A 23,945-nucleotide genomic window follows, 5' to 3' on the forward strand; every position below is an offset into this window, starting at 1 on the left:
ACATTAAAATATAAGAAAACCTATGTAAATTGATCTTGCAATCAGGATTTCAAATGGGGTTGATCAGGTAATCAAAGATCACATTTATTTTAATGTTTTACTTACAGGAAGGGTGTGTAGTTTGATGAATATTGTTTAGACCATAAGACAAAGGAGCAGAAGTCGGCCATTCGGCCCATCAAGTCTGCTCCGCCATTTTATCATGAGCTGATCCATTCTCCCATTTAGTCCCACTCCCCCGCCTTCTCACCATAACCTTTGATGCCCTGGCTACTCAGATACCTATCAGTCTCTGCCTTAAATACACCCAATGACTTGGCCTCCACTGCTGCCCGTGGCAACAAATTCCATAGATTCACCACCCTCTGACTAAAAAAATTTCTTCGCATTCCTGTGTTCTGAATGGGCGCCCTTCAATCATTAAGTCATGCCCTCTCGTACTAGACTCCCCCATCATGGGAAACAACTTTGCCACATCCACTCTGTCCATGCCTTTCAACATTCGAAATGTTTCTATGAGGTCTCCCCTCATTCTTCTAAACTCCAAGGAATACAGACCAAGAGCGGACAAACGTTCCTCCTATGTTAACCCTCTCATTCCCGGAATCATTCTAGTGAATCTTCTCTGTACCCTCTCCAACGTCAGCACATCCTTTCTTAAATAAGGAGACCAAAACTGCCCACAGTACTCCAAGTGAGGTCTCACCAGTGCCTTATAGAGCCTCCATATCACCTCCCATTGAATTTAACAAAATTCAAACTCTAGTTCAAAAATGTATTGAGAGTCAGATGGTACAGACGGAAAAATCTAGAACAATCTAGCGTTGTACTGCAATGAAATGGTGAGGGTGAAGGTCACATCTGTCATTTTCAACCAATGCATCGTTTTCCAGTTAAACATCTTGTGTAATTTGAAAAAGAACTGAATGATCTCCTAGATCCTGAATAACATGTAGTGCCGAAAGATTAGCCATCAGTTTAGTACATATCCGTACCTAAGGCATGCACTACACTGGAAAAGCATTGTTAATGATTCCAAGATGCCTGTGGGAGCTATTCAGAGTCCAGATATTGTGGTGTGGGTGGGGGTGCATTTTGGCAGTACATACACCATCACTTGAAAACTAAAATAGACCCTCTGGCCTCTGAATGTGCCACATCATGTACTATGTAACCATAAACCACAAAGAAATATAGCTATTTATACATAGGTATATTTAGAAAGTCATTTATATGCACCTGTCTTTTTCCAAGAATCTTATATTTATGCTGACAATTCTGTCAGTATTTAACATTGGAATTCCCTGTGGTTACAGTTGAGGTCTCCACTGACTGATATCAATGCGATAGCTTCTTTATCACCAACAAACAGCAGCGTCTTTAAGCTAATCCATCCTGTTGTTTCCCATCATGAATTTCCTTTAGATTCTCAATTTCACTTTTCTTGCTGGACATTAAGAATACAAAAACTTTAGCGAATATGGCAGGGCATTCAGAACATAACAGACTATAAGACCACACTGTGCATCAATGACAGTGACGCCTCTCTTCCTGAAAGGTTGAATGCCTTCTACACACTGAACAATGTGCTAGTGAGAAAGGACCTCCTCTCCTCAAGGAGTGGGTACTCTGTCTGGCCACAGCTGATATGAGAAAGACACTAGTCAGGGTCAACCTACACAAAGCTGCAGGACCTGAGGACATTCCTGGTCAGGTGAGAGACTGTCTGGCCCAGCCAGCAGATGTTCTCATGGGCACCTCTGAAGCAGTCCACTGTCCCCTCAGGCTTCATGGCTGCCACCATCATCCCAGTGCGCAAGAGGCTGATGGTAATCTGCCTTAATGGGTATCGTCCAGTGGCACTAACCACAATAATAATGAAGTGCTTTGAGCAGCTAGTCATGAGCTGCATGAAATCCTGCCTTCCTAGGACATCGGCCCCTGAATATAGTGTGGAATACCAGTTAGCATATTACCCAAATGCAATAGCCTCTACTCTGTACCATCCCACCTGTAGAATGGTGTAAGAGTACTGTTCATCAACTTTAGTTTGTTGTTCAGTACATTCATTCCTTAGAAGCTAGTGGGCAAACTGTCCTTGATGGGTCTCAACACCTCCCTCTTGCTCCATCACACTGAGCACCAGACCCCCACCCTCTGGGCTGCATGCTCAGCCCGGTTGCTGTTCAGGCTGCTGACGCGTGAGTGTACTGCTGGATCCACCATATCATTAAGATCACTGATGATACAACAGTGGTTGGCATTATCAGCAACATTGATGAGCTGGCATACAGAAAGGAGGTGACCAGTCTGTGGACTGGTGTGAATTCAACAACTTGAGTCTCAATATGGACAAGGCTAAAGAGATAATTGTGGGCTTTAGGAAGATGCAGGTTAACCACTCCCAACTGCACAATAATGGCTTCTCCATGGAGAGAGAGTCAGGAACACCAGTTTTCTTAGAGTGGGCATTGCAGTTAATCTCACCTGGTCCCTCTTTCTTGACTTCTTTAGTCAAGAAAACAAAGCAGCGCCTTCACTTCTTGAGATGATTGAGGCTAGCGAGGCTCCCCAGTCCCATTCTAACCACATTTTAACTAAGCACCATTGAGAGTGTTCTGACTAGCTGTGTCACCATCTGGCATGGTAATTGCAAGGCATCTGACCACCCAGCTACCATCCAGTACACATTATTTATGACAGTGCCAGTAGCAGTAATACTGATGTATATTTACTATGTCGTATATGCACTTTATGTCATTTTGTGCATTTACAGAATACATTTTATTATCTGTTAATAATATTGTGTTAATATTATCATCTGGTAAGATGGCAGCACGTTCAGACACAATGGCCTCTAAGGGGCCAACCAAAGGTGCTTTTTCTTTGTTAAATGGGTTTTTTATGATCATAAGACTATACTGGACTCCAAGAACAATGGGTAAAGCAGGTGGCACAGTGAGCTACTCGTCCAGTGAGTTATTTAGAGCAGCTGGCTAGGGTGTTGTAAGAGTTGGCTGGCAGACCAAGGAAGGAAAAGCCAGCTGGCAGGTTGGAGGAACTGGATTGGATTTGCAGGAGCTGACCTGGGTGCAGAACATGTTGCTGCCTGCTACTCAAAGGCATGAGAGTTACTGCGCAAAGGCGGTGTTCAGTGTAACCATGGGTGATTGTCTTGGATGTTCTTCTTACGATCACAAGACCCTGTTGGACGTTGATAATGCAAGATGCTACGGGCCTGTTTCCCTTGTTTGGTGGCGTGAAAGACATTGAGGCAGCAGTTTGGCTTCAGTTGTACTGAGGAATAGACCTCAAGCCGTGGGCTTGCCTGCTGCTGCATATCAGGTAAGGAGGCACCGGTGTAATGTACTGTCCTTACTCAGTTGGGGGCTGGCCTCGCCCATCAATGCTGCCCTCTAGTGTTTGATCAGTGGAATGACAGGCTGGATTGCTGAGGACTGTTCTGTCAATTTACAGGACATGCTACTCAGGGTCTTGGACTATATATGTGTTTTCTTGCGTGGCTATGTTTTTTTTTCTCTCTCCCTATTTTGAATGTGCTGTGTATGTTTTGCACCTTGGCCCCAAAGGAATGCTGTCTCATTCAGCTGTATCCAAGTATGGTTGAATGATAATTAAATTTGGTTTGCTTTGATATTATTTTATGTGATATATGGACTGCATTTTGCACCTTGGTCCCAGAGGCGTAAAGTTTTGTAGCTGTATACCGGTGTACAGCTGAATGACAATAAACTTGAACTTACGAATTACGATGATCGATGAAATATACAGCGGCATGCAAAAGTTTGGGCACCCCAGTAAAATTTCTGTTATTGTGAATAGCTAAGCGAGTAAAAGATGACCTGATTTCCAAAAGGCATAAAGTTAAAGATGACACATTTCTTTAATATTTTAAGCAAATTACTTGTTTATTTCCATCTTTTACAGTTTCAAAATAACAAAAAAAGAAAAGGGCCCAAAGCAAACATTTGGGCACCCTGCATGGGCAGTACTTAGTAACACGCCCTTTGGCAAGTATCACAGCTTAACAGTTGGAGAGGTGTTCTTTTCATGAAATTCTGCACCCTTTTTTCTCCAAACATACCTTTGCTCATTGCGGCCAAAATAATTATATTTTAACTTCATCAGTCCACAGGACTTGTTTCCAAAATGCATCAGGCTTGTTTAGATGTTCCTTTGCAAACTTCTGACGCTGAATTTTGTAGTGAGGATGCAGGAAAGGTTTTCTTCTAATGACTCTTCCATGAAGGTCATATTTGTGCAGGTGTCGCTGCACAGTAGAACAGTGCACCACCACTTTAGAGTCTGCTAAATCTTCCTGAAGGTCTTTTGTAGTCAAACGGGGGTTTGGATTTGCCTTTCTAGCAATCATACGAGCAGTTCTCTCGGAAAATTTTCTTGGTCTTCCAGACCTCAACTTGACCTCCACCGTTCCTGTTAACTGCCATTTCTTAATTACATTACGAAATGGAGAAACAGCTGCCTGAAAACGCTTTGCTATCTTCTTATAGCCTTCTCCTGCTTTGTGAGCATCATTTATTTTAATCTTCAGAGTGCTAGGCAGCTGCTTAGATGAGCCCATGGCTGCTGATTGTTGGGACAAGGTTTGAGGAGTCAGGGTATTTATAAAGCTTTGAAATTTGCATCAGCTGGCCTTTCTTAACGATGACTGTGAACAAGCCATAGCCCTAACAAGCTAATTAAGGTCTGAGACCTTGGTAAAAGTTATCTGAGAGCTCAAATCTCTTGGGGTGCCCAAACTTTTGCATGGTGCTCCTTTCCTTTTTTTCACTCCAAAATTGTACAAAACAAAAATAATATACTAATCTTGGTTAAAACGTTGAAAAGAATGTTTCATCTTTAACTTTATGACTTTTGGAGATTAGTTCATCTTTTACTCGCTTAGCTATTCGCAGTAACAGAAATTTTGACCAGGGGTGCCCAAACTTTTGCATGCTACTGTAATAATGAATTTCTGGATGAAGGGTATCCTTAATGCCTTCGTGTTTTAGATACTGCTCCAAGCACTTTATCCTGATTGGACTATAGTGAGGCCAGTTGTATGTCCTGCTAATTTGATATTTCTCATATTCTGATACTAACTGCTCTTGATGATGTGCTTTGGAGTTACCAGCAAAACAATGGCCCAACAAACCATACAATTTGAATAATGGTACTTCAGAAATATGAGAGCAAGTATAGCTGAGTTGCCTTTGTTTTGAATGCTTCTTTGCTAGGAGTTGGTACTACAGGCTGGGTATCAGATGGTTTTTCCTGTTTTTTTTTAGTAGCCAAGTTCCTGTGTTTTGCTATGGTCAATGGTTCATTTCCCTATAAATCAGACTATTGTTATTGTTGGATTAAGGTTGGATTCAGGCTGTTGCTTTTATTGTGTTATTCTTGTAGCCTTAGATTTCTTTATGCTTGCTTACATGATTGTACAATCACCTGTCTGTAAACTTTTAGCAACTTGTAATACATTTAGTTCTATATTTCTGAAGCTTCTTTGTCTGCAAAACTGAAGTGTGATTCTGTCTGTACCTGATGGACAGCTTTCATATCTAAATTGGTCAGGACTGGTCTGCAGTATAAAAGGTCAGCACGTGATCAGATTCTTTTGTTACAGTTAGTTAATGTTACCTTACTTTCAACAACAGGTTGATCCTGTGTGGCCCATGCTATGATGTACATCTAATAAAATGGCTGTAACCATAACATTGGCATCTCATTCTTGACTTCTGAAGAACCTTCTAAAGAATCATCTCGAGATCTAACATTATTGAGTTGGAAATAAAACTAAGTCATATATATCCAATTTAATCTTTGCTCTTGCTTCTGAACAGCTCACGGGGAAGTTTGAAAAGCTGACTGCAAGCAACAAACAAATGGAGGAAGAGTTACGGGACCTAGCAGATAAGAAGGAATCTGTGGCACACTGGGAGGCCCAAATCACAGAGATCATCCAATGGTTAGTTATTTGTTAATGAACAGTGCTGCAGAACAATGTTCACTAACTGGTTCTTTCAGAGATTTTTTTTTTCTGGCGTACAGTCACTATAAAACAACTTTGCAAGTATAACGTGAAACCAGAGAACAAAGTCTTACTGTGCTATAATTCTCCTTATGGGTGTGAGTGTTGCTGTCATCCCTAATTGTCCCTGGGGAGATGATGATGATCAGCCACTTTGACTCACTGAAGTCATTCTGGTGAAGGTGCTGCCACAGAGTTGAGTCAGGAATTCCAGGGTAGACTCCTCACCATTCCCAACAACTTTTGTTTCTGCTAGATTTACAAACTTGCTGACACATTGACAAGTACACCACTGTGCAAAAGTCTTAGGCACCCGAGCTATAAATGTGTGCTTAAGACTTTTACACTGTACTGTAGATTCCACCATCAGCAGTCTCTTTTCTCTTGATTGGTCCAGTTGCATTTCAGGGCGTAGGTAAAGAGACAGAAACATGGCTTTGGAAGAATATTTGTACAAAACATTTCTTAATCTCAGGACATTCTAAACTCATCACAGCAATAAAGTACAATTGCAAGAAAAAGTTTGTGAACACTTTGCAATTACCTGGTTTTCTGCATTAATAATTCGTAAGATGTAGTTTGATCTTCATGTAGGTCACAATCGATAAACACAATCTGCCTGAATAGATAACACATAAATAATTGTACTTCTCATCAATGCTGAGCACACCATTTAAATAATCACAGTCTAACTTCAAAAAAGTATGTGAACTTTTGGAGTAATGTCTGCTACAAAAGCTATTTGGAGCCAGGTGTTCTAATCATTGAGATGAGATTGGAGGTGTGAGTTGTAGAGGTGCCCTTGCCTTTAAAAAGACACACAAAGTCAGGTTATTGACAGAGCGTACTCCTCTCAAGAAAGATCTGTTTATGTGCACCATGCCTTGATCAAAACAACTTTCAGGGGACCTTAAAAGAGGAATTGTAGATATACATGAAACTGGAAAAGACCTGAGTGTTCATCAGTCCACAGTATGAAAAATTGTCTGCAAATGGAGGAAGTTCAGTACTGTAGCTACTTTCCCGAGGTGTGGGCGTACTGCAAAGATCACACCAAGAGCACAACATGCAATGCTGAAGAAAGTGAGAAGGAACCCATGGGTAATAGCAAAAGACCTGCAGAAATCTCTAGAACTTGCTAAAGACTCTATTCATATATCCACTGTAAGAAAAACACTGAACAAGAATGGTGTAGAGGGAAGGACACCACGGAGGAAACTTCTGCTGTCCAAAAAAAAACAAATTGCTGCAACTCCCAAGTTTGCAAAACGCCACCTGGATATTCACAATGCTTCTGGACAATTTTCTGTGGAAAGATGAGAGAACCTTTTGGCAGAAATGTCCATTGCTATGTTTGGAGGGGAAAGGGGACTGCACACCAACACCAAAACCTCAACCCAACTGTGAAGCATGGTGAAAGGAACATCATGGTTTGGGGCTGCATTGCTGCCTCAGGGCCTGGACAGCTTGCAATCATAGAGGGAACAATGAATTCAAAATTGTATCAAGACATTTTACAGGAGAATGTCAGGGTACCGATCTGTCATTTGAAGCTTAATAGAAATCGGATGATGCAACAGGACAATGATCTGAAAAACAAGAGTAAATCGACAACAGAATGGTTTAAAAAGAAGAAAAATCATGTTTTGGAATGGCCAAGTCAGAGTTCAGAGCTTAACCCAATTGGGATGTTGTGGCATGACCTGAAGAGGGCTGTTCATGCAAGGTATCCCAGAAATATTGATGAACTGGAACAGTTTTGTAAGGATTGGTCTACGATTCCGCCTCACCGTTGTGCAAGTCTGATCAGCAGCTACAGGAAACATTTGGTGGAGGTTATTGCTGCTAAAGGAGGTTCTACAGTTATTGAATGCATGGGTTCCCATACTTTTTCCAGCCAGGGCTGTGAATGATTAAACCATGTGTTCAGTAAAGACATGTAAGGTACAAGTGTTTGTGTGTTATTAGTTTAGGCAGAATATGCTTGCCTATTATTGTGACTTGGATCAGACCACATTTTTTGAATAATTAATGCAGAAAATGAGAAAATTGCAGAAGGTTCACAAACTTTTTATTGCAACCGTACGTGGAATGTAGTCTCTGACATACTGGAGGAAACATTGCAGCCAGTTAACACAGAGCAAGTTCCCACATGAGAGAGTGATGTGATAATTCATTATTGTAATGTTCACAGCGATATTGTTACATTTTATTCCAGTCAGTAAGCAAACAAGGCTTCAGTTTAACACCTTGTTGGATATACTGACCTGGGGTAAGATTTGAACGCACAACCTTGCAGCTTGGGTCCATAAATTCTAAGAGCTTCATGATTTAGTTTTCATCATCAATATGTTCTTCTTAGCTTTTTGTGTAAAATTCAGATTGAGTAGGTGGGTAGGGGGCACCTTCTTTAAATACAAATGCCAACGAACTGGTTAAAGGAATTTCCGCTTCAAATCCCCTTCATGGTTTATTTCAGTAATTATTAGTCGTAATTCAGAACAGCAACTTTTTTATTCCTCTCCAGCGACATAAAACAAGTGGAATTGAAGTAAACATGTAAGTGGATGAACAGATGAGCTAATGGGTAATAGTAGAAATACAATTATAGGTAGATTTGCTATAATAGAATCGTTGCATTTCTAAGAAACCTTACATTATAAAATGTCATATTTTAGCAGAGCAGGCAGTAGTTACCTTCAAAGCATAGATTGAAAGAGAAGTAATGCAAATAGTGCTCCCTAATTCATCAATCACATTATAAGCAATTCACATTATGGAAACATGCTTTCTAACAGAATGCGCTCTAAATTTCTTCTCGTAAATAGAAGTCTTTTCTGTAGCCCTCCTCCCTGTGCCTACATTTGTGCCTCTCTTTAGGTAACTAGGACAATTCTACTGACCTACATAAGCTAAGTATTCCTAAATTGCTGTAGTGTCCCAGCAAAGGTGAGAATCTATTAAAGAAGCTGAAAAGAGATCTTTAAAAAAAAAAATTTGTAGAATTTTATTTATGTCAGTATGTTGCACTCCCTATTTTTGTTAACATAAGCTGAATTTAATTTTGATGTTAAAAGAAAGCTTAGATTAGATCAAGGCCTTTGTTGAGTTTTAATGTTGTTCTTGCTGGTTTGGTAAGTGCATCACTGGCAGGGATTTAGAAAACAAGCCTTGCTCTTTAGCAATGCATGCTTTTTGGGTATCTTACCATATATAATGTGCACCTTTGCACATGCGATTATCCTAATATGACCTTGCTGGATCTGATCCAAAAGAAAAATGGAAGCTTAGTGAAGTGAAAACAGATGTTGGCCCGACCACAGGTTTGACTGATGCAGCTTGTGCTGACTTACTATGTATAAGATTTAACCATGAAAAACAAACCAGCAGGTTCACCCTGTCAATTTCTATTTCTTGTGAGTGTGATATCTGTCTACTTGCTTCATTGAGCTGCTCACTTGCTGTGAACACTCCTAATCCTGTACTGAACCCTGTCAGAGACATACAAACTTGACTTGCCCCTGTTCCATTTGGATCAGAGGCTTCAAAACTAATTAATTACTTCAAACAACAGGAATTCTGCAGATGCTGGAAATTCAAGCAACACACTTAAAAGTTGCTGGTGAATGCAGCAGGTCAGGCAACATCTCTAGGAAGAGGTGCAGTCGACGTTTCAGGACGAAGGGTCTCGGCCTGAAACGTCGACTGCATCTCTTCCTAGAGATGCTGCCTGGCCTGCTGCGTTCACCAGCAACTTTTATGTGTAATTACTTCAAATGTTCCTTTATATTTAAAAATCAGTTATTTCCAAAATTAAAGAAGCATACATTACATGTGTAATGAGCAATAGAGGAGGGATGCAAATCCTTCAATCCAAAGAGTCCACAACGACCACAGTGCCCATCCAGCAGGTCCCAATGTGCTGCATTCAGCCCATATCCCTCCAAATCCCACCCTTCCATTTACCCAAGTGCTTTTTAGATATTATTGTACCTGCCTCAACCACTTCCTCTGGCATCTCATTCATTTACTCACCATCCTCTCTGGGAAAAATGTCCCTTAGGTCATTTTTAAATCTCTCCCCTCACATCCTAAACCTCTACCCTAGCCTGGGGAAAAGGCTATGACTATTCACTTTATCTAGACCTTTCATAACGTTAAATACTTCTATAAGGTTGCCTTTCATTGTCCTGTGTTCCAAGGAGCTGGTAAGTTGTTCCTTTGGTCCATGGGTTGATCCTTATTCGGACTGATACTGTGATGCCGCATTTTGGGTCTAAAGAAATGGAGAAGATGATAAAATAAGATCCAGGCTTTATTGGTTTAGGTTGATGTTGAAAATCTTCTGGCATGTTTCAAGGATGAGCAGCAAGAGGCCCAACCCCAACCACCCCCCATCTCCAGAGCAAACTTCTTTCTTCAATCAAAGAAATACATTAACTAGTTGGTTATTTTATTGCTGTTGGAGGATTTTGCTGGATAATATAAATAATATGGACTGCACTTCACAGTAATTAATTGTCTATGAAGCATCTTCCAGTGTGTTAAAGTATCATATAAATGCATGTCTTTATTTGTAAAGCCTTAATGTCGGAATAGAAGGCTGACCCAAATAAATAGAACATGCACTGTTAGCTAAATTATAATAATGGGAATTCCTGTATTAGTTCTACATTGTCAGAGTTTTATTTAGCATGATAGGATATGGCTAAACTGAGGCCATAGGGATCTTATTTATATCACTATAATAACCTAGCTGGTCTGAGCAAGTAAGCATCAAACGCTTTAATGAGAACTGCCTAACCTAAATTAAATGTGAGATAAGCAAATGATGTGAGGCTCTAATTACATCACCTCATGTATCTGTATTGAAATCCATTTGAGTGACTAAATGGATTTCAATACAGGTAAGTATGCGGTGATTTATTTTGTAACGTAAAACCACAGTAGATTTTGTACATGAATGGTGGAGCAGTGGGAATGTAATGAACAGAGGACCATAAGGTAAAGGAGCAGAATTAGGCCATCAAGTCTACTCTGTCCACCATTTCATCATGACTGATGCATTTCCCTCTCAGCCCTAATCTCCTGCTTTGTCCTGCTATCCTTTCATGCCCTGACTAATCAAGAACCTATCAGCCTCTGCCTTAAATATACTCAATGACTTGACCACCACAGTCATCTCTGGCAATAAATTCCACAGATTCACCACTCTCTGGCTAAAGAAATTCCTCCTCATCTGCGTTCTAAAAGGACACCCCTCTATTCTGAGACTGTGTCCTTTGGTCTTGGACTTCCCCACACAGGAAATACGCTGTCCATATCTACTCTTTCAAGGCCATTCAACATTTGATAGGTTTCAATAAGGTCACCCCTCATTCTTCTGAATTCTAGTGAGTACAGGCCCAGAGCCAAACCCTCTTCATATGACAAGCGTTTCAATACTGGAATCATTTTCATGAACTTCCTTTGAACCCTGTCCAATGGCAGCACATCCTTTCTTAGATAAGGGGCCTAAAACTGCTCACAATACTCCAAATGAGGCATCACCAGTGCTTTATAAAACCTCAACATTGCATCTTGCTTTTATACTGTGATCCTTTTGCAATGAATGCTAACATCACATTTGCCTTTCTTATCACCAACTCAACCCGCAAATCAACTTTAGGGAATTCTGCACAAAAACCCCTAAGTCCCTTCTTGCTTTAAATCTTTGAATTTTCTCTCCATTTAGAAAATAGTCTATGTTTTTATTTCTTCTACCAAAGTGCATGATTATACACTTCCCAACACTGTATTCCATCTGCCACTTTGCCCATTTCCTAATTTGTCTAAGTCTTTCTGTAGCCACTGTACTTCCTCAAAACTACCTGCCCCTCCACCTATCATTCTATCATCTGCAAACTTTGCCACAGAGCCATCAATTCCATCATCTAAGTCATTGACATATACATAAATAGTATCAGTCTCAACAGACCCCTGTGGAACACCACTAGTCATTGGGAGCCAATAAGAAAAGGCTTCCTTTATTCCCACACTCTGCCTCCTGCCAATCAGCCACTGTTTTATCCATGCTAGAATCTTTCCTGTAATACCATGGGCTCTTAACTTGTTGAGCAACCTCACGTGTGGCACCTTGTCAAAGGCCTTCTGAAAATCCAAGTACATAACATCCACCATTTCTCCTTTGTCTATCCTACTTGTTATTTCTTCAAAGAATTCCAACAGATTTGTCAGGCTAGATTTTCCCTTGAGGAAAACATGCTGACTATAGCCTATTTTACCATGTGCCTTCAAGTACTCCGATAGGAGTACAAGTTTGAAAGTGGTGTCACAGATAGATATGGTGGTAGAGCTGGCATTTAGTATGCTGGCCTTCATCAGTCAGGACATTGAGTATAGAATTGGGACTCTACATTACAGTTGTTTATGTCATTAGTGAGGCTGCACTTGGAGTATTCTGCACAGTTATGGCCACCATGTTTAGCAAAGATGTGGTTAAACTGGAAGGAGTGCAGAAAAGATTCACGAGGATATTAGGCCCGTAACTAGAGATCCTGAGTTATAGAGAGAGGTTGGGCAGGCTGGTCTTTATTCTCTAGAATGTGAGAGAATGAGGGACAACCTAACAGAAATGTTTAAAATTATGAGAAGTGTAGTGAAGATGGACAGTAGCAGCCTTTTCTCCAGAGTAGGGGAGTCCAAAACCAGGAGACATTGATTTAGATCAGGGTTTCCCATCCTGGGGTCCATGGACCCCTCTGTCAATGGTATGGCTCCATGTCAGAACCCCTGATTTTGAGTAAGAGGGAAACATATTATAAGGTACCTGAGGGGCAGCTTTTTCACACAGAGGGTAGTGAGCATATAGAATAAGCTTAAAAAGTTCAAAGGTTCATTATCAAAGCATGTACGCAGTATACAGCTCTTGAGATTCATCTTCTCCAGATAGCCTCGAAGCAAGGAAAACCAGATAAGAGAAACAGCAATCCCACCCCCACACCTGCACAAAACACTAGAGATTGACCTCAAACACAGAATATAAAAACCATAAGACTGGAAAAAGTTCAAAGTCCAATTCATGAATGCAGAACCATTATAACATCCTCTGACATTATTGGAATAGAGATCACTCAAATGCAGGGGCCTATCCTTTTGGCCAGCAAGCTACCACATATGCCTCGATGTTTCATTCTTCCCCGTCACTTTAATTGGTGTTTAATGGATGCTTTAATCAGCGAAATGGAATCGAACATCACCTCGCAAGTTTAAATTTCTTCACCTTGAGGGTGTTCGAGCTCGCACTTTTCTGGAATCTTCTTGGACACAGTAAAGTGCTGGATCACTCAATTGATCTCCAAACTGTAAATTGCAAGCTCTAACAGTTCCAGAAACACATCTAAGATGAAAAACAGACGTTAAAGAAGTGAAATAAGCACTTTTGTGCACTATCTGGAAGATTTTGACAGGCACCATATTGACAAGGTGCTACCAGTAAAAGTCATTTTGGCAGGTAAATTAGTATCATTTAACAAGTACTTGGATAGGTACCTGGAAAAGAGAGGCCTGGAGAGATAGACAACATGGTTGGCATAGACTTATTGGGCTGAAGGTCCTGTATGCATGATGGTATTGCTCTATGACACACAGTCCTTGTTTCCACCTTTCTGAGTTACCTCTCATGTTAGATCTAATCCCCTCATTCCTGAACAACTGATGAGTGTGTTTATCTGGGACAGGTGATGAATGGCATCCTATAGTCTGCATGCACTTTTGCAATAATTCAGAATGAATGGTATACTAATCTAATTTTATCTCCTATGAACTTCAAAGCAATGTTACTTCAGTAATAGAATAAAGTCTGCTTATCCTACTTTTTAAAAAATATATATATATATACACACAGACACACACACACACACACACACACACACACACACACACACACACAGCCATAGGACATGAACTGATTTCACATTTTAACATTCTCTGTTCAAGGCTGCTTCACTATCAAATCTGTTCACTATTTTGAACCTTAGGCACCTAGTGCCATCTTGTGGTAACGCAATCTTTCTCAACTACAAGCGACTAAAACAATAAGGAAATGGAGAACGTTAAATATTTGAAAACACTTTAATTTGTTGCACAGCTGTTTTTTTTGTTTTAATATCCCACCTCACTGCAAGCAATAATAAAACAAAGCAAATGCCTGTGGTTTGGAGCCTTGCAGTCTTGAAGGAATTTAGCTATGAGGGAGCTAAATAGTATAAAAGAGAGAAGAGCAGACCACTTCCTTGTACTGAACAGAGGCAGTAGAAATAGGAGCAAAGTAAAGGATAAATCATAGACTGATCTCAACTGGAGCTTCCTTATTCAGAGGAATTGAATGTATTAAAAATTAATTTGTTACAAGAATACCAAAGTGTGGGGAGCTTGGAATAATTTAAGAACTACATACTGTAGGTGATGTGAAAGCAAGCTGGTGAACTAGTTTCTGACAAAATTCTGATGAAAGAAGCCAAATCAGGACAGTTGATGCAGGCAGCCTTGCTAGCATCACCCACTTTAGGAGAAAAATAAAAGTATAACACACAAAATCTCTGTCAAAACTGACATTGAGACATTTCATTTTGTGTTATCATTTTTACAATTTTCTGATTTCTGGTTGCAAACCAAATGTAAAACTGTTGAGTGTTTTGGTGTAACCAATTGTAATAAAATCATAATAGGATACAAGAGGAATACTCACCGAGTCCACATGAACCAACAATTACCCCTATTTACTCGCATCCTGCGTTAATTATTTTAATTATTCTCTTCACATACACATACTGAAACTCCCCCAAAATTCTACCAATCACCTGCACTCGAGGGCAACTTCCAATCATCAATTTAGCTCTCAACCCACACATCTTTAGGATGTGGCAGGGAATCAGCACCCAAGGGAAACCTACATGGACACAAGGAGAACATGCACACTGCACCAGAAAGCAGTAACATATTGTCAGGATTGAACCTCGGGTTCTGAAAGGCAGTAGTTCTATTATGAACAAGGATGCAAACAAGAAAATAGAAGCAAAAGTAGTTCACCTATTACCTCAAACCTGAACAATAATTCAGTATGATTACATCTTGAACTCCTCTTGTGCACTTCCAGGTGGCCCTCAGTTCCCAATCTTACAAAAATTATCTACCTTTTTAAATACCTTCACTGACCTGGTCGTTGCAACTATCTGAGGTAGAGAATTCCTGAAATTCACCACCTGCCTCCAAAGGCAAAATATCCTTTCTTAAAATTGCAGCAGGATCTAGACCAGCTGGGAAGATTGTATGAAGAATAGCAAACAAGAATGATGTGTTGAACTGTGAGAGGTTAAACCAGGGTAGGACTTGGATAGTGAGTGGTAGGGCACTGAGAAGTGCAGCTGAACAGAGGGATCTGGGAATGCAGATCTATAATCCCTTGAAAGGGATGTCACAGGTAGATAGAGTTGTAAAGGAACTTTTTACATATTGACCTTCATAAATCAAAGTACTGAGTACAGGAGCTGGGATGTTAAACTGAAGTTGTATAAGATCACCTATCACCACCTCCTGGGTCCTTCTTCCTTTCTTTTCTCTTATGATCCACACTCTTCTCCTATCATTCCTTCCTATCCAACCTTTTATCTTTCCTACCCATCTGGCTTCACCTATCAACTTCTAGCTATCCTCCTTTAACTCCCCCAACCTTTTTATTCTGGTGTCTGTCCAGTCCTGAAGAAGGGTATCAGCCTCAAAGGTCAACTGGGTATGGAGGGCTATGGTCCAGGTGCAGCTCCATGGGACTAGGCAAAATAAGAGTTTGGTATGGACTAGATCAGTCAAAGTGCCTATTTCTGTGGTGTAGTGCTCTATGATTCTAAATAAGGAGTCAAAATATACGCACAGCTGAATTCAGCCTCACACTACACTGTAGTAATAATTCTCATCTTTAAGTTTTAACACCCAAACCATTTGCCTTCCTGTGCTGCATCTGTATGCTCACCTTTTGTGTTTCAGATTCAGATTCATTCATTTATCACAGGAATATCAAAACAGATTGTGAAATGCATTGGGGTGATATACTGCGTCCGGTGCTCCTGATGTGGCCTTTTATATATTGGTGAGACCCGACGCAGACTGGGAGACCGCTTTGCTGAACATCTACGCTCTGTCCGCCAGAGAAAGCAGGATCTCCCAGTGGCCACACATTTTAATTCCACATCCCATTCCCATTCTGACATGTCTATCCACGGCCTCCTCTACTGTAAAGATGAAGCCACACTCAGGTTGGAGGAACAACACCTTATATTCCGTCTGGGTAGCCTCCAACCTGATGGCATGAACATTGACTTCTCTAACTTCCGCTAAGGCCCCACCTCCCCCTCGTACCCCATCTGTTACTCATTTTTATGCACACATTCTTTCTCTCACTCTCCTTTTTCTCCCTCTGTCCCTCTGAATATACCTCTTGCCCATCCTCTGGGTCAACCCCCCCCCCTTGTCTTTCTTCCCGGACCTCCTGTCCCATGATCCTCTCGTATCCCCTTTTGCCTATCACCTGTCCAGCTCTCGGCTCTATCCCTCCCCCTCCTGTCTTCTCCTATCATTTTGCATCTCCCCCTCCCCCTCCAGCTTTCAAATCCCTTACTCACTCTTCCTTCAGTTAGTCCTGACGAAGGGTCTCGGCCTGAAGCGTCGACTGCGCCTCTTCCTATAGATGCTGCTTGGCCTGCTGCGTTCACCAGCAACTTTGATGTATGTTGCTTGAATTTCCAGCATCTGCAGAATTCCTGTTGTTTGTGAAATGCATCATTTGTATTCACAACTGACACAACCCAATGATGTGCAGGGGGCAGCCCGCAAGTATTGCCAGACTTTCCAGCACCAACATAGAACACAGAACATAACAAGCAACAAAACAACAACAGCAAAACCCTTTATATATACATACATACACACACACACACACACACACACACACACACACACACACTCTCTCTTTCTCTCTCTCTCTCTCTCTCTCTCCCCCCCCCTCCCTCCCTCTCTCTCTCTCCCCCCCCTCCCTCCCTCTCTCTCTCTCTCTCTCTCTCACTCTCTCTCTCTCTCACTCACTCACTCCTCCAACCATAGTACAGAGCACCTTCGGCTTCCAGCCGCCAGCAGACTCACAAATTCACAGGCATCGGGCACAGACACAGGGCTCTGGCCATCGGGCCTCAAACTTCCAGGCTTCCACTCAACCTTCAGGCTATCATTTTCAGGATCGAACCCAGAACTCGACCATGAGGACGTTTGAGAAGTCAGGATGATGACTCTGAACTCCAGGCCTTGAACTCTGACTTGTTGATAACAGGACGCTAAACACTAGGCCTTGATGTTTGGTCTCACCAATTTGCATATCTAGGGGGTCACCAGCCCCCTTGCCTCCTGCCCACATAGGACTCCAATTCCGGAACCCAATGACTCACTGAACTGGCAAGGTGGTACCAGCCCATGACCTCACTGGGCTCCTGGTCTGACGTCAACCACAAATGTACTTCGTCCCACATCTGTGTTGCTGCCTTCAAACGCAGAGCGGAGGCCTGCACTTTGACATAACCTCTAACTTGCCACATCCCTGTCCCTAAACCCTAATCTGACCCTTAACTCCCCTCTCTGACCCCAAAACCATTCCTACAAACCTAATAAACAACTAAATCTGAGCCAAAACCCCGACATCTGAACACCTGGATCCCTCTACACTCTACTCGTTTGCAATGTCTCAGACTTTGAATTTGATTCTACCTATTGAACAGCATGACACCACTATTTCCTACATTAAGCTCCATTTGCTAAGTTTCTGCCCACTCCCTCAACCTGTATATATCCTGTTACAGTTTAATTGTTCTCAACACGAGATGGCCTTTCATCCTTTTATGTCATCAGCAAGCTTGAACTCCACCAAGTCATTAGTTCCATCTTTGCAGTCTGAAAAAGACCTATTTATTCTGACTCTGCTGTTTGTATCAAAGGTTCAAAGATTAATTTACTATCAAAATATGAAACTCTGAAATTCTTCTTCTCTAGATAGTCACAAAACCAAGAAAGAAAAGAATGGCAGTATGATGATCAACCCCCAAATCCCCCCTCCCCAGCGTAAAAAAAAAACAAACAAAAACAGAACAGGCACATTCATCCCTCCACAGACACAAAAAATGAGAAAGATCGGGTGAAAATTGCAGAATATAAAAAAACTGTAAGACTAAAGAAAAAATCCATTGTCCAAGTCCATATTTATATCATATCCAAAACAGAAAACCAGGATAACGTTCTCTGGGCACAGCAGCATCCTCACCCCTCTCTGGCAGCAGAGCGATCCCACAAGCGATCAAAAGACAGTCTCCCCTCTCCGGCAGCAGAGCGATCCCACCAGTGATCAAAAGGCATTCACCCCTCTCCGGCAGCAGGGCGATCCCACCAGCGATCAAAAGACATTCACCCCTCTCTGACAGCAGAGCAATCCCACCAGCGATCAAAAGACAGTCTCCCCTCTCCGGCAGCAGAGCGATCCCACCAGTGATCAAAAGACAGTCTCCCCTCTCCGGCAGCAGAGCGATCCCACCAGTGATCAAAAGGCATTCACCCCTCTCCGGCAGCAGAGCGATCCCACCAGTGATCAAAAGGCATTCACCCCTCTCCGGCAGCAGAGCGATCCCACCAGCGATCAAAAGACAGTCTCCCCTCTCCGGCAGCAGAGCGATCCCACCAGCGATCAAAAGACAGTCTCCCCTCTCCGGCAGCAGAGCGATCCCACCAGCGATCAAAAGACATTCACCCCTCTCCGGCAGCAGAGCGATCCCACCAGTGATCAAAAGACAGTCTCCCCTCTCCGGCAGCAGAGCGATCCCACCAGTGATCAAAAGACAGTCTCCCCTCTCCGGCAGCAGAGCGATCCCACCAGCGATCAAAAGACAGTCTCCCCTCTCCGGCAGCAGAGCGGTCCCACCAGTGATCAAAAGACAGTCTCCCCTCTCCGGCAGCAGAGCGATCCCACCAGTGATCAAAAGACAGTCTCCCTTCTCCGGCAGCAGAGCGATCCCACCAACGATCAAAAGACAGTCTCCCCTCTCCGGCAGCAGAGCGATCCCACCAGCGATCAAAAGACATTCACCCCTCTCCGGCAGCAGAGCGATCCCACCAGTGATCAAAAGACAGTCTCCCCTCTCCGGCAGCAGAGTGATCCCACCAGCGATCAAAAGACATTCACCCCTCTCCGGCAGCAGAGTGATCCCACCAACGATCAAAAGACAGTCTCCCCTCTCCGGCAGCAGAGTGATCCCACCAGCGATCAAAAGACATTCACCCCTCTCCGGCAGCAGAGCAATCCCACCAGTGATCAAAAGACAGTCTCCCCTCTCCGGCAGCAGAGCGATCCCACCAGTGATCAAAAGACAGTCTCCCCTCTCCGGCAGCAGAGTGATCCCACCAGTGATCAAAAGACAGTCTCCCTTCTCCGGCAGCAGAGCGATCCCACCAGTGATCAAAAGACATTCACCCCACTCCGGCAGCAGAGCGATCCCACCAGTGATCAAAAGGCATTCACTCCTCTCCGGCAGCAGAGCGATCCCACCAGTGATCAAAAGACAGTCTCCCTTCTCCGGCAGCAGAGCGATCCCACCAGTGATCAAAAGACAGTCTCCCCTCTCCAGCAGCAGAGCGATCCCACCAGTGATCAAAAGGCGTTCACCCCTCTCCGGCAGCAGAGCGATCCCACCAGTGATCAAAAGACAGTCTCCCTTCTCCGGCAGCAGAGCGATCCCACCAGTGATCAAAAGACAGTCTCCCTTCTCCGGCAGCAGAGCGATCCCACCAGCGATCAAAAGACAGTCACCCCTCTCCGGCAGCAGAGCGATCCCACCAGCGATCAAAAGGCATTCACCCCTCTCCGGCAGCAGAGCGATCCCACCAGTGATCAAAAGACAGTCTCCCCTCTCCGGCAGCAGAGCGATCCCACCAGCGATCAAAAGGCATTCACCCCTCTCCGGCAGCAGAGCGATCCCACCAGTGATCAAAAGGCATTCACCCCTCTCCGGCAGCAGAGCGATCCCACCAGTGATCAAAAGACAGTCTCCCCTCTCCGGCAGCAGAGCGATCCCACCAGTGATCAAAAGACAGTCACCCCTCTCCGGCAGCAGAGCGATCCCACCAGTGATCAAAAGACAGTCTCCCCTCTCCGGCAGCAGAGCGATCTCACCAGCGATCAAAAGACAGTCTCCCTTCTCCGGCAGCAGAGCGATCCCACCAGTGATCAAAAGACATTCACCCCTCTCCGGCAGCAGAGCGATCCCACCAGTGATCAAAAGACAGTCTCCCCTCTCCGGCAGCAGAGCGATCCCACCAGTGATCAAAAGACAGTCTCCCCTCTCCGGCAGCAGAGCGATCCCACCAGCGATCAAAAGACAGTCTCCCCTCTCCGGCAGCAGAGCGGTCCCACCAGTGATCAAAAGACAGTCTCCCCTCTCCGGCAGCAGAGCGATCCCACCAGCGATCAAAAGGCATTCACCCCTCTCCGGCAGCAGAGCGATCCCACCAGTGATCAAAAGACAGTCTCCCCTCTCCGGCAGCAGAGCGATCCCACCAGCGATCAAAAGGCATTCACCCCTCTCCGGCAGCAGAGCGATCCCACCAGTGATCAAAAGGCATTCACCCCTCTCCGGCAGCAGAGCGATCCCACCAGTGATCAAAAGACAGTCTCCCCTCTCCGGCAGCAGAGCGATCCCACCAGTGATCAAAAGACAGTCACCCCTCTCCAACAGCAGAGCGATCCCACCAGCGATCAAAAGGCATTCACCCCTCTCCGGCAGCAGAGCGATCCCACCAGTGATCAAAAGACAGTCTCCCCTCTCCGGCAGCAGAGCGATCCCACCAGCGATCAAAAGGCATTCACCCCTCTCCGGCAGCAGAGCGATCCCACCAGCGATCAAAAGGCATTCACCCCTCTCCGGCAGCAGAGCGATCCCACCAGCGATCAAAAGGCATTCACCCCTCTCCGGCAGCAGAGTGATCCCACCAGTGATCAAAAGGCATTCACCCCTCTCCGGCAGCAGAGCGATCCCACCAGTGATCAAAAGACAGTCTCCCCTCTCCGGCAGCAGAGCGATCCCACCAGCGATCAAAAGGCATTCACCCCTCTCCGGCAGCAGAGCGATCCCACCAGTGATCAAAAGGCATTCACCCCTCTCCGGCAGCAGAGCGATCCCACCAGCGATCAAAAGACAGTCTCCCCTCTCCGGCAGCAGAGCGATCCCACCAACGATCAAAAGACAGTCTCCCCTCTCCGGCAGCAGAGCGATCCCACCAACGATCAAAAGACAGTCTCCCCTCTCCGGCAGCAGAGCGATCCCACCAACGATCAAAAGACAGTCTCCCCTCTCCGGCAGCAGAGCGATCCCACCAACGATCAAAAGACAGTCTCCCCTCTCCGGCAGCAGAGCGATCCCACCAGTGATCAAAAGACAGGCAGCCGGCGCATACCCTCTGCATTCACTTCAATGTTTCTTTCTATGATAAGCAGTCTTGAGTTGTTAACGTGTACACTAGCCTTTAATGTGACATCTTATTGAATACCTTCTGAAAGTATACAGATGTTCTCTATAAATATTGGTATGTTATCAAAGAACTTGGGCAAATTTGTCAAACATTATTTCCTTTTCATAAAAATTTGTTAACTTGTTTTGGTTGCAACAAGTTTTTCTAAATGACTGGCTGTTTCTTCTTCATTGTAAACTTCTAGCACCTTCCCAACAACTAACTAGCCTGTAATTTCCTGCTTTATGTGTCTCTCTCTTCCTTGTTAAACTGGAAGCATTAAGATGGAATATTCAGCTGCCCGAGTACAAATCATGTGATGTGTAAATGTACCCAGTCAGTAAATATTACTGGTAAATATTACATCATAAGTTTTGTTCATTCATTTTGTCAGCCATATGTGATTAAACCTACTATTAAATATTTCATCAAGATTATTGTCATAAGCACAAATATATGTATGCACAGCTGCAATGAAAAACTTGCTTGCAGCTGCACATAGGTTCAGCAATCACAAGAAAAAACATAAATTATAAACTTTTTTTTAACCGTAAAGTGCAATTGGAACAGAATAAGCAAAGTCCAACGTAGTGCAAAATGGATATAGTGTTGCAATATTGGGCTGATGATTAGGGTTCGGCAGGTTGGTTCAAGAACCAAATGGTTAAAGGAAAGTAGTTGTTCTTTGAACATGGTGGCATGGAACTTCAGTCTTGTCCATCTCCTGACCAGTGATATTTGTGAGAAGATGGCATGACCCAGATGGTGGGGATCTTTGACTATTGATGCTGCCTTCTTCATGTAGCACTTCCCGTACATACTACCAGTGGTGAGGAAAGATGTGCCTATGATGTATTGGGCTGTGGTTACTACTCTCTGCAGCTTCTTATGTTCCTACGCATTCATATTGCCAAACCAGACCATGATGCAACTGTGGCAGGGGATAGCCAGACAACCCCTCCCTCTGAGTGGTAATTCTGTAGTGCATTGACATGACATACTTGCATTTACTGTTCTTAGGGTGAGTGATGAGAAAGATGCCCGAGGATATCTTCAAGCACTGGCAACCAAGATGACTGAGGAGTTGGAGTCGTTGAGAAATTCCAGTTTGGGAGCAAGAGCAACAGTAAGGATCTTTATTTTTCAACTCTGGGCTATTAAAACCCAAAATCCATTTTACTGCAGTCAGGCTTTACCAGCATACAAAGCAGTCAGATAGGAAAAGATCAGTTGCCCATGGCACCACAGTGGCCTAACTGGAATGTCCTGACTATACAATCGCATAATTTTTCCTGCCACCTCTTTCCCACCCATGGCACACCCATCCTGTGAGTCTAAATCTTCCTTCCTTACAAAATGTTCTTTATCTTTACAGCTGTACTCTCAACCTCCTCACATAGTTTCACATTAAAGTGTGGGGAGGAAAAGGAAACTGTCTGAGGTTCAGACAGTTGTGTAAGGATTGATAAACCTTGAACCCATCTCAAAGACTTTTATCACGGTATCCAGCCTTTTTCTGTATGGCCCACATCTCTGCTATATAAAAAAACACAAAGCAGACAACTGAAGGCTAACATTAGAAGTAGGTGCAGGATGTTTTCTTTAAGGGCATGTGTGTTGCTGTCCATGGCCTGAATTGTTTTGGAAGTGAAATCTCATCTGGAGCATTCATCTACTGATGGCTCAGGGAAGATTCTATCTTTGAGAAAGGGATGTGTCACGTGAGTTGTTTCCATTTTTCTCAGGGGACTAGCAGCTAATAGAATTCTTAAGTGACCAGTGCCTCTTTTTTCCATTCTTTCTCACTTTTTTCTTTTCTCTTTCCTCCCTCTTCACTCCTTCCATTTCCTTGCACACTTTCTCTATTCATTCTCTCTCATTCGCTGTCTCACGCTCTCTCTCACCCCCTCACCACTCTCCCTCTCCCTCCCTCTCTTACCCCTCCACCTCTTCCTCCCTCTCTTGCCCCTCCCCCTCTCACCTCTACTCCCTCTACCCCTCTCACCTCCAACCCCTCTACACCCTCCCCTCCCCATCTGTCTCTTAATTTCTTTCATTGCTCTTTCTCTCTGCCCTCCCCCACCTTCCCTGCTGCATTTCCCCCATCTCTCTGCTGCCCCTCCCTCTCTCTGTGCTGCACAAACCTGCTGGTCTGCCACCCCATCTCACTCTTTGCAACCACTCCCCCTTCTCCCTCCTATTCCTCTCCCTCTCCCATTCTTCTCTGCTACTTCCCCCATATGTCTCTGCTTATCCTCCCCTTGCTCTCTCTACCATTGCTCTCCTTCTGACTTTTACATCC

General features: G+C 43.6%; 1 protein-coding gene across 7 annotated transcripts in view; it reads left to right on the forward strand.

The window, feature by feature from the left end:
* Positions 1-23,945, forward strand: part of LOC134342449 (serine/threonine-protein kinase MRCK alpha-like) — a 623,460-nt gene that overhangs the window by 460,735 nt on the left and 138,780 nt on the right. For all 7 annotated transcript variants that reach the window (XM_063040586.1, XM_063040588.1, XM_063040587.1 and 4 more), the window contains 2 exons: positions 5,865-5,989; positions 22,664-22,769. In XM_063040586.1, the coding sequence (XP_062896656.1) occupies positions 5,865-5,989; positions 22,664-22,769 (231 nt within the window). The remainder of the gene's footprint in view (positions 1-5,864; positions 5,990-22,663; positions 22,770-23,945) is intronic.

Source organism: Mobula hypostoma, chromosome 2, assembly GCF_963921235.1.
Source record: "Mobula hypostoma chromosome 2, sMobHyp1.1, whole genome shotgun sequence".
In the NCBI taxonomy this organism is placed as follows: domain Eukaryota; kingdom Metazoa; phylum Chordata; class Chondrichthyes; order Myliobatiformes; family Myliobatidae; genus Mobula; species Mobula hypostoma.